Below are 11,628 nucleotides of genomic sequence, written 5' to 3'. Positions count from 1 at the left end.
AAAAAAAAAAAAAAAAAAATAGAAAATGAAAGCTAAAGTTGCAGAATAGCACCAGCAGCAATAATGATAGGTACAAAATTGGTGAAGTCCTTTTTATGTAAACATGGAGATGGTATAGTAAACAACATTAGCCAAATTTATATTTCATTTTGTACGACGAGAAAATGACAATAACAACAAATTGTAACACATTGAAAAAAATTAATAACAAAAACAATTTAAAATATTTTTTGAAAAGTGAACATGTGGCTGTGTGGTAAGAAGCTTGCTTCTTAATCACATGGTTCTAGGTTCAGTCCCACTGCATGTCACCTTGGGTAGATGTCTTCTAATATAGCCTCAGGCTGACCAAAGCTGTGTGAGTGGATTTGGTAGACGGAAACTGAAAGAAGTCAGTCATATATATGTTAGTGTGTGTGTGTGTCTTTATGTCTGTGTTTGTCCTCCAGTATCGCTTGACAACTGGTGTTGGTATGTTTATGTCCCCATAATTTAGTGGTTTGACTAAAGTGATTAACAGAATAAGTATCAGGCTCCATAACAAATAAATACTGGTGGTCGATTCATTTGACTAAAATTTTTGAAGGCAGTGCCCCAGCATGGTCTCAGTATAATGACTGAAACAAGTAAAAGCTAAAAGATAGTAGATTCTAATATATTGAAAACACATTAACATTAAAAAAAAAACTTGAAAAAGTAAGGCAATCTTTTGTTTTAGAGACAATTATCAGTGTGTGTGGAACCAACAATGGGAAATGTACAAAAATAACTTGGCTACCATAAATGACCAAAACATATAAGTTAATGCATAAACATAGGTTATCATTATGGATTTCTCGTTATCATCACTTAGTTAACTTATTAAGATTTCCGAAGCATATTTATGTTTTAACCTTGTATTTTTGTGAATCTGAATTATTTACATATTTGAATATGTATTTAAATGATCTACATTGTTGTTTAATCTTTTAAGCATTCAGATTATTCTATCAATTTTAGTGCTCATTTATTTACGTTGTTTTGAATTAATCCTGCATTTTCTCATAGCTTTGACATTTTGATAATGTGATTGTTTAGTTTTAGAACGACATTGTAGGGTAGGTGTGAGAGGTTGGATCTGGTCACTTTGAACATAAAATGAGTAGAATATTTTAAAAAAAACAAAAAAATCAACCTTGAATGTTAGGCCTCATGGAGGCAAAGTGGCTGAGTACCTTTCAAGCGTTGGGCTTCATGGAGGCAAAGTGGTTGAGTTCCTTTCGTGCACTGGGTTTCATGAAGGCAAAGTGACTGAGCTCCTCGGCCATATGGAGGCAAAGTGGCTGAGTTTCTTGAATGTTTGGGCCTCACAGAAGTGAGGTGGCTGAGTTCCTTTTGAGCAGTGGGCCTCATAGAGGTGAGATGGCTGAGTTCCTTTTGAGCATTGGGCCTCATGGAGGAAAAGTGGCTGAGCTCCTTTCAAGAGTTGGGCCTTATGGAGGCAATGGCCAAGATCTTTGGCATTATGTTGTGCTTGAGAAGAAGACTCATCAAGCTGAACAAAATCACAGTTGTGGCAGATACTGGTGTCACACAAATGGCACCTTTGCCGGTGGCATGTAAAAGCACCCGTTACACTCTCAGAGTAGTTGGCATTAGGAAGGGGATCCAGCCATATAAAACCATGCTAAATCAGACTGGATTCTGGCACAGCCTTCCCATGTGCCAGCCCACTCAAACTGCCCAACCCATGCCAGCATGGACAATGGACGCTAAATGATGATGATGATGATGATTTTGGCTGGATATGGCTGGTTTAAATGCTAAAGGGTTAATAAGCATTGATAAACTGAAACAATAAGGTAACTGAAATTTTTTAATTATATCTTTAATTTATAGCTAGTTTATAGATTTGATTGTTTATGTAGATATTTGTCTCTACAATACTTGGAATCCTCAGTACCCATCCTTTGCTTATTTATTACTGACCCTCCAACTTAGATTTCAATCTGAAAGTGTAGATTAAGCTCTATTTTTTGCATGGTTAAAGATGAGGTTTTGAAGATACCTCAAAGACGAAAAAAAAAAAAGTAATTTTTGAAATTTCATTGAATATTCCATTCCACCACAGAACAAATTCATATGTGTGTACATTGCTGGAGGATCACTTCATGCAAAATTTCAGGAATGACGCCTCTTAGTATAAAGCACCAACTCATCAAATATTAGGGATGTCCATGAGAACTGTCCATTTTCTCCTTACAACCCCTATAAATCCAGCTATGTGTACCAGTGGCAGTAATATAAGGGAATTAAAATCACTGATACATTTGCTGTACTTAATAAGACACACATCAAGCTAAATAAAATTGTTATCTTCCACATATACAGGCTGGTCCTTCCAGGTGCCAGTGCCACTTAAAAAGCACCTGTAGTGGCACTGTGTAAACACACCCGTAATGGTGGCACTTAAAAAGCACCCAGTACACTGTTAAGTGGTTGGCATTAGGAAGGGCATCAGTTGTAGAAACCATGCCTCAACAGACAGCTCTCTGCTAGCCAACTTCATGTCATACTGTCCAACCCATGCCAGCTTAGAAAGCGGACGTTAAATGATTATGATGACTGGCTAGCAGTGATAAATTCAGTACAACTTTGTGATTATAATCATTGTTTTGACACTTAATTTTCCTTACTTACATGAATTAGATGAGATTTGTTAGGGCAGGTTTTACTATGGCAGGATGTTCTTCCTGCAGCTTATTCTCACTTGTTGCCAACAAGATATTTCCCCAGGAGACTGCAAACAAATACCACAGCTTACACAACAGGAATTTTCTACACTTCGGACTTCCACCTGGTTTTTTCTGCACTTCTATATACACATGGATTACACTGGACTCTTCCATTGATGAGAAATCGTTCTTATACACCACGTTTGAACCTTTTGAAATTTTCTGAAATCTTTTGTACTTTCTGCTTTCTCCTATTATCATTTAGTCTTACTCTGTTTTCTCTCAATCCGTAAATTGTATTTTCTCGTGTTCCTGTCTGTTAAAGAGTGTAGGCTTGAAATGTAAAAGACTTTCTGACCTTCCCGAGTGTTAAACTAATACACCTGTTTGTAGCTTACACACCTGTCTTTGTCTTTTGGGTTTTTTTTTGTAAATTCCAACTATATATATATACATATATATACTGTAATATGTTTTTTTTTTCCAGTTTCCATCAATCAAATTCACTCACAAGGCTTTGTCAATCTAAAGTAGAAGACACTTGCCCAAGGTGCCCTCAGTGGGATTGAACCAGAGAACTGCATGGTTGTGAAGCAAAACAAAATTCTTAACCACAGAGTCATGTCTGCAGCTTTCTATTTCATTCTATGGAAATGTAGTTCCCTTCAGAAAAAATATCAGCTAAATTGATTAACAAACTGCGAAATATGAATAGGTGTGAGCTTGGCCCTGTGGTAAGAAGATTGCTTCCCAATCACATGGTTTCAGGCTCAGTTCTACTGCTTGACACTTTAGGCAGGTGTTTTCTACTATAGCTCAAAATTGACCAAAGATTTGTGAGTGGATTTGGTAGACAGCTACAGAGGAATTTAAATTGCTAGACCAAATCATGAAAATTTCTGAGAGGGCTATAGCTCAATTGACAGGAAATAGAATTAAACTAGATGAAATGCAGTTTGGTTTTGTACTTTGGAAGAGTACCACAGGTGCTATCTTCTTAGCAAGACAGCTGCAGGAAAAGTAGTTGGACAAAAGCAAGCCTGTGTACTTATCCTTTGTCGACCTGGCGAAAACTTTTGACAGAGTTCCCCACTGTTATATGGTGGACTCTAAGGAAGTTAGTAGAAGAGTGGCTTATTAGAGCTGTCCAAATCATGCACAGTGGTGTGGTCAGTAAAGTGAGAATCAGCCATGAATACAGTGATGAATTCAGCATTCAGGCAGGGATTCACCAGGGCTCAGTTCTCAACTCACTCTTTTTCATTATAGTCCTCCAGGCCATAACAGAGGAATTCAAAACTGGGTGCCTGTGGGAACTACTTTATGCTGATAATCTTGCACTTATTGCAGAATCTTTAGCAGAATTGGAGAAGAAATTCCTGGTATGGAAACAAAACCTGGAATCAAAGGGTCTTAAAGTTAACCTAGCTAAGACAAAAGTGGTTGTTAGTAAGAAAGAAGATAAAACTTTCTTTCTGTCAGGTAAATGGCCCTGATCTATATGTAGGAAAGCAGTTGGAAGAAATTCCATTCACTGCACTCAGTGTAAACTATGGACACATAAGAGGTGCAGTGGTATCACAGGTAAATTAACAGATTAACAGAGTAGTCTTTGTATGTGGCAGATGTGCAGAAACAATAATCACTAAGAGCACATGGGAATTAGATTCTCTCAAATGCCCAGGAGGCTCTCTTGAGGTTGTAGATGGTTTCTGTTACCTAGGTGACCAAATTAGCAATGGTGGGGGATGTTCTGAAAGTATTGTTTCTAGAATGAGAACTGGTTGGAGGAAGTTCAGAGAACTATTGCTTCTGTTGGCAACAAAAAGACTCTCTCTCAGAGTAAAAGGTAGACTATATGATGCTTGTGTACAAACGGCTATTCTCCATGGTAGTGAGTCATGGGCTATGAATGGAGAAGACATGTGTAGACTGGAGAGAAAAGTTGGGCATAAGAGGAATCAGATGCAGCATGCAAGAGAGACGACTACATTGGTTTGGACATGTGATGCGTATGAATGAGGACAGCTGTATAAAGAAGTGCCAATCACTGAAAGTGGATGGCACCTGTAGAAGAGGGAGACCCAAGAAGACATGGGATGAAGTGGTAAGGACTGATCTCAGGAAGTTGGACCTCTTGGAGGAAATGACAATGGACTGAGATGCCTGGTGATATGAAGTTCTTGAGAAGACCTGTCCATATCAGTGAAACTGAGTTCTAGAAATGCTGGGTGTCCCACCCACACTTAACAAGAATTCTTCTCACACACTCTACCACAACAAACCAAACTATATCCTTTCTCTTCCTCACATTTCCGCTTCGTGTACTGTGATTACCTCCCACCCCCAATCCTGTCCTCTTGAACCTGTGCCGCTGTATCATTGCTCTCCATTTGTCCCAACCTATGCGTTCTACCCACATGCCTTGTCTCACTCTATTATTGCCATCTTCTAGCCCCTGACCTGGATGTTCCACCCACACATAACAAGAAAACTTTTCACTCACCCTACCCCAATAAACCAATTTACATCTCTTCTCTTTCTCGCATTTCCTCCTTCATACACTATGCCTAGCTCTCACTCCCCAATCGTGCCCTCACACCCCTGTTCCTCTGTATCATTGCTACCCAGTAGCCCCTCCAACTCTATATATACCCAGGTCTTTTGCCACTTACTCACACTCCCTTTGCAATATCCTGCCACTTATATTATGGTGTTTGAACCTCAAAGGTATGCCCTGGTACTTGCCACCATCTATATCTATCTTTTCCTTTACTCAACCATCTCATATTTTGATTCCCGTCCCTTGTAAGACCAGCATTTTGCCATATCTCTATCCTGCTGTCTCCCACTCTTTCTCTCTCTCCATCTCCTGCACTTCCCTCAGGTTGGGTAACCATGCATTTCCTTTGTGGTAGCGCACCTTTTGCTTTCATTCCTGATCTCTCTCCAGCCAGGTAACCTTGTACTTCCTCTACAGCAAGACACCTGTTTCTGCCTCACTATAACCTTTCATCATCTGACACAAGATTACTTCCTCCAATGTCCCCCGCCTCTTGAAATTTCTTTTTTGTCTTGCAAGTACTTGGTGACCCTGTCAGTGCAGGTGCCACTTAAAAGCACCCAGTCCACACTGTAAAGTGGTTGGTGTTCAGAAGGGCATCCAACTGTAAAAACCTTGCCAAAACTGATCTCGTCTGTGCTTGTGCCACATAAAAAGAACTAAATCTACTCTGCTGGGTGGTTGGTGTTAGGAAGGGCATCCAGCTGTAAAAATCCTGCCAAAAGTCACAGAAGTCTGGTGCAGGCTTCAGCCTGACTGGCTCTTGTGGTACTGCTCCACCCATGCCAGTATGGAAGGTGGACGTCAAACAATGATGATGATGATGATGATGATGATGAAATGTAAAGCAGCCTATCATATGTGTGTGTGTGTTGACTCCTTGCCTTGACTTCACATGATAGTTGTAAAAAAGTGTCACTGTCATATAAGCAGAGTCATTCATTTACAATCTTCTGTGAAAACCTGTCTCGTTGTGGGAAGTAACTATCTTACTTGGAAACAGGTGACAGCTGGTGACAAGAAGAGCATTGGGCCATAGAAAATCCACCTCGACAAATTCCATCTGATGCATGCAAGCATTGAAAAGTGGATGTAAAAACAATAATGGTGATGGTGATAATTGTAAACAAAATGGTGAACCCTAGGTTTATAATGAGCAACTATCAATTCCAGCAACCTTACTTAGCAATATCAAAATAATAGTAAAGAGAAAAATGAGTGGACAGGCAAACATTATTACAGATGTAATAAGAAATATGTATATTTATTTATATAATTTAAATTTATATATTTACAAATTGTAAGAGCACCTGTTTTCAGTTAGATGCATGAATCACTTCATTTAAAAACTGAAATTAAACAATTTCTGAAATTATGTTACTGGTAAACTGAACTTACAAAGCACCTTTGAACATTAAACCTGTGCTTCATAATGACTAAAACAAAGACGTTTTATTTGAAACAAATAAAAAAATTATAAATAAATAATAAAAGATTTCATATATTTAAAATTAGACAAGAATTATTAAAAAAAATAGTAACGTTTGAGAGGAGTAAAAACTAATGACATATGTACAAATTGTCTAAAATGTAAAATTTATGTTAGCTAAGCCAGAAGGAACTGGTTAAATATCCATATGGTGCAGCTATTTGGCCTTTGTTGTTTATGTTAGCCTCAAGAAATGTTTCAAGTCTCGACACCGATCCAGCAGAAACACTAACAGCTTTGATTTTGGGAAGGAATTCAGTTATTAGTATGTGAAGCAATTTCTGAAATGGTTTCTGGTAATACAGAAACAGCGAATGACCAGTGACTTCGAGGATATTATAGATCATTGCAGCTGTAATGTCAGGCTCAGGTTCCACATTCAGAGTTCTTGTTATCCAAATCCAGCTGTTTTCAATTCCGTGAGGGTGAGGTTTAGTACTTCCAATAGGCAGTGGTGAAACTATTATTGCAGCATATAACCGCATGATACCAGTCATTCTTTTCAAAAATCTTTCTTGTTCTTCAATTTTTCCACTTTCACACTTGTAACCTCGTAATCTATAAAGTGAAATATATAAAGAGACAAATATCATAATTAGAATTGCTGCTAACAAAAGTGTATATATTATGACTGATACATACAGTTGTAAACATATATAAAATGTATCTCTCTCTCTCTCTCTCTCTCTATATATATATATATATATATATATATAAAATGTATGTGCATATGAAGCTACTATGCTCCACTGGAAGTGCAATATAGTTGTACACGTGCAACAGAGTGCTAGTGTATTGAGAGAAAAGTTAAGCATAAGAGGAATTAGATGTAATGTGCAAGAGAGAAGACTGTGCTGGTTTCATCATGTGATGAGGAGGGATGTACACAACTGCACAAAGAAAGTGCCAATTACTTAAAATAGATGGAACCAGTGGAAAAGGGAGACCCAGGAAGACATGGGATGAAATACTGAAGGCCAATCTCATGACAATCAGTCTTATGAAGAAGATGACAAAGGATGACAAATACCTGGTGCTTTAATGTACTCAAGAAGAGCCACCCACCCACCACAGCAGAATTATTAACATTCCCCTCCCAGCTGAAGGAGTTTTTGCCTTGAAGAGTCCTTGAGCTGGTTCACATAAAAGGCATCCATGCCAGTCCATGTAAAAGCACCTATGCTGGTCTACATAAAAAGCATCCATGCTTGGTCCATGCAAAACACACCTGTGCTGGTCCATGCAAAACACACCTGTGCTGGTCCATGAACAAAGCACTCATTCAGGACCATGTAAAAAGCACCCATACTGGTTCGTGTAAAAAGCAACTGTGCCAATCCACATAAATAGCACCTGTGCTGGTACCACTTAAAAAACATCCAGCACACTCTGTAAAATGGTAGGCACTAGGAAGGGCATCCAGTTGTAGAAACCAAGCCAAATCAGACTGGAACCTGGTAAAAGCTCTCCAGTTTGCCAGCTCTGGTCAAACTGTCCAATCCATGCCAACGTGGAAAACAGACATTAAATGATGTATGTACATACATACATATATACATATGTAGTGCTAAAACAAAGAAGTGAGTGGGGACACAGTTTGAAAGTTTTATTCAGATGGGTGGTGGGGAAAGCAATGCGAACACAGCAAACCCATACAGCATGGGAAACACCCAGTACACTCTGTAAAGCGGTTAGTGTTAGGAAAGGGGATCCAACTGCAGAAACCAAGCCAAAGGAGACACTGGAGCTTGCCACAGTCAACTGGCTTGCGAGCTCTTGTCAAACTGTCTAACCCATGCCGATATGGGAATGGGTGTAAAGTGATGACAATGATATATATATATAACCTTTATGTATAGATGTACCTAATGAGACCCAGACTGCAAAATTTATACAATACAACATGTTGAAAGGAGTCCCACCCATAAGGAACAATAGCAGGATGGGTCAAAGCTACCATTATACAAAATGAAGATTAATACCAAATCCATTTTTTCATTACTTAAGAAATTATATACATACACACACACGCACATATATATTATACATATATGTCAAACTGTCCAAACTGACAGAATGATCTAAGCAGGATATGCGACAAAAAATTTCAGACAAAGGATGCTAAAATAAGAATAATAATAAAGCTGAAGTAAAAACCAAGTATACTGTGTGTGTGGTTAATTGGCTAAAAAAAAAAAAAAAATAACCATCACCAAACATAACAATATACCATCATCATCATTTAATGTCTGTTTTCCATGCTGATATGGGTTGGATGGTTTGGCATGGAGCTGGCCAGTAAAGGAGCTGTTCTGACTCCAATTGTCTGTTGTTTCAACAGCTAGATACCCTTCCTAATGCCAACCACTTACTTAACAGAGTGTGCTGGGTGCTTTTTACGTACCACATGCATAGGTGCATTTAGGCAGTACGGATGCTTTTTATGTGGCACTGGCACCTGAAAGGACAAACCTATATGTTGTATTCCTCTCGGGATACTCGCAGAGAAAAGACAATGAGTTGTACAATTTAATTATTACATTTATTATTCAATTACATACAAAGAACGCACTCACCGAAAGTTCGATGTTAATAAAACAAGAGTCATGTCCGCCATATATATCAATGACATTTTACTACCCCAGTCATTCAGAACAACAACAATGAAACAATGAACTCAGACGAACCACATTGACACACGAGACGTCAGACGAACACCTATCCAACAGTCCATATAACACTATATGTGTGGGAGAGCGCGGTTTTACTTAGCTTGATACATCTTATCAAGTACAGAAAACCGCCATGTCTTCCAGTCCCTTGTCATTTCTTCAGTGAGGTTCAGCGTCTGAAGATCCTTTCTCACCACTTCATCTCATATTGTCCTGGGTCTATCCCTCCCATAGGTACCCTGCACAATTAAAGCTTGGCACTTCATTATGCAGCTGTCTTCATCCATACACATCAAACGACCAAATCAGTGCAGTTTTCACCCTTGCATACAACATCTGATGCCTCTTATACCCAGCTTCTCTCTTAAATCATTTACACTCTGTTGTCCATGCACACTGACATTTCCCATCCAGCAGAACATGCTAGCTTTATTGCTTTCAAGCCTTTGCAAGTCCTCTGTAGTCAAAGCCCATGTTTCACTGCCATGTAACATAGCTGTACGTACAATATGCCTTTCACTCTGAGGGAGAGGCCCTTAGTTACAAACAAAGGTAGAAGCTCTCTGAACTTTACCTAGCCTGTTCTTATTCTGGCAACTACACTTTCTGTTGTGATGAGAGTTACGATACCCCCTTGCAAGAGATAGACTGGTCTAAGTAAAATATAAATAGTAATGATTCAAGTGAGTTCACGGTTCAGAGTTCGAAGTCGAGTGAAATCCATGTTAGTTTGCAGTGAGTCGGAAGTTACCAGTTGGTTAGTTCACAAGGAATATTGATTGTTGGTTCGTAAAGAGATTTATTGTATGTAACAAATTACGTTACAACACTTTCAGAACATCTGCCTTCACTGCTAACTTAGTCTCCTAGGTAACAGAACCTATCTTCTACTTTTAATGATCCTCCTGAGTATTTGAAGGAGTCTATTGTCTGTGCAGTTTTAATGCTCATGTACCTGCACATTTGCCACATATGAAGACTACTTTCTCTGTTAACATTCCTGTGATATGCTACACCTCTTATGTGTCCAAAGTTTGCACTGGATACAATGTATGGAGTTTCTACCAACACCCTCTTACATATCAAGAAGGACCGTCTCCTAGAAGAGACTTGTGATTTGTCTGTTTTCCTACTTATTAGGACTTTGGTTTTTGCTAAGATTCCAGGCCTTGCTTCCACACCTGAAATTTCTTCTCTAGATCAATGGTTAGCATGGTTGCCTTATAATATATATATATATATATATATATACTCTTTCACTTGTTTCAGTCATTTGACTGTGGCCATGCTGGAGTATCACCTTTAATTGAGCAAATCGACCCCAGAACTTATTCTTTGGAAGCCTAGTACTTATTCTATTGGTCTCTTTTGCCGAACCGCTAAATTTATGGGGATGTAAACACACCAGCATTGGTTGTCAAGCCGATGTTGGGGAGGGGGGGACACAGACACACACATACAAAAAACAAGAGTAAGAGAAGAAAACATACCATCTCGACTATGCTGCTGTTCCACAGACAAGTGAATCAAACAAGAATTTAAAATCTAATTGGAGGGATAGTAGTAATTTTCAAATTTAGTAGTTAATCATCATCATCATGAACATATTAATACTTCAACTGTTAACATAGTTGATGAGATAAATCTTCCTAGCTCAAACAATATCAATTGCATATCTAATAATACAACCAGCAATATTGATGTAACTAATTTAGATACTTGTATCAATAATCAACATAGCAATATATATATAGCTAATAAGCCCCTTAATTGCAATTGTAGAATTAAAGTGCACTGTCTGGTATCTGGCCGTTGTTTAACCCGTAATGTAGTCTATAAATGTACAGTAACTACTCCAACTAATAATTTCATTTATGTTAGTTGCACAATCAACCTTAAACAACGATTATATAACTATTTTTCTTCATTTAAACTTAAACATAAAGCCAATAGCACATCATTATCTAATAAAATTTGGGAATTGAAGGAAAATGGTATCGATTTTAATCTTAAATGGGAAATCGTCAGGAGAGCACAACCTTATAGAAATAGTAGATATGGCTGTGGACTGTGCTCTATGGAAATTTACGAAATGTTTAAACTTAAGGATAATCCTGGTCTAATTAACAATAGATCTGACCTTAGGGTTCTATGTGTGCATTGTTACTCCCGCACCTTTAAATATTTTAA

At 38.3% G+C, this 11,628-nt stretch overlaps 2 protein-coding genes across 2 annotated transcripts in view; one reads left to right on the top strand and one right to left on the bottom strand.

Annotated features, from left to right (window-relative positions):
* LOC106867811 (synergin gamma) overlaps positions 1 to 11,628 on the top strand; it is a 269,410-nt gene that overhangs the window by 88,120 nt on the left and 169,662 nt on the right. The gene's annotated exons all lie outside the window — the stretch shown is intronic.
* The window catches only part of LOC106867810 (mRNA export factor GLE1), an 18,211-nt gene continuing 13,102 nt past the window's right edge, over positions 6,520 to 11,628 (bottom strand). The window contains exon 3 of the mRNA XM_014912832.2: positions 6,520 to 7,324. Coding sequence (XP_014768318.2) covers positions 6,880 to 7,324 — 445 coding nt within the window. The 3' untranslated portion in view covers positions 6,520 to 6,879. The remainder of the gene's footprint in view (positions 7,325 to 11,628) is intronic.

The sequence above is a fragment of the Octopus bimaculoides genome, chromosome 16 (assembly GCF_001194135.2).
Source record: "Octopus bimaculoides isolate UCB-OBI-ISO-001 chromosome 16, ASM119413v2, whole genome shotgun sequence".
NCBI lineage: Eukaryota > Metazoa > Mollusca > Cephalopoda > Octopoda > Octopodidae > Octopus > Octopus bimaculoides.
The sequence above is the reverse complement of the archived record's forward strand: the minus strand, read 5'-3'. Positions and strand labels throughout refer to the sequence as shown.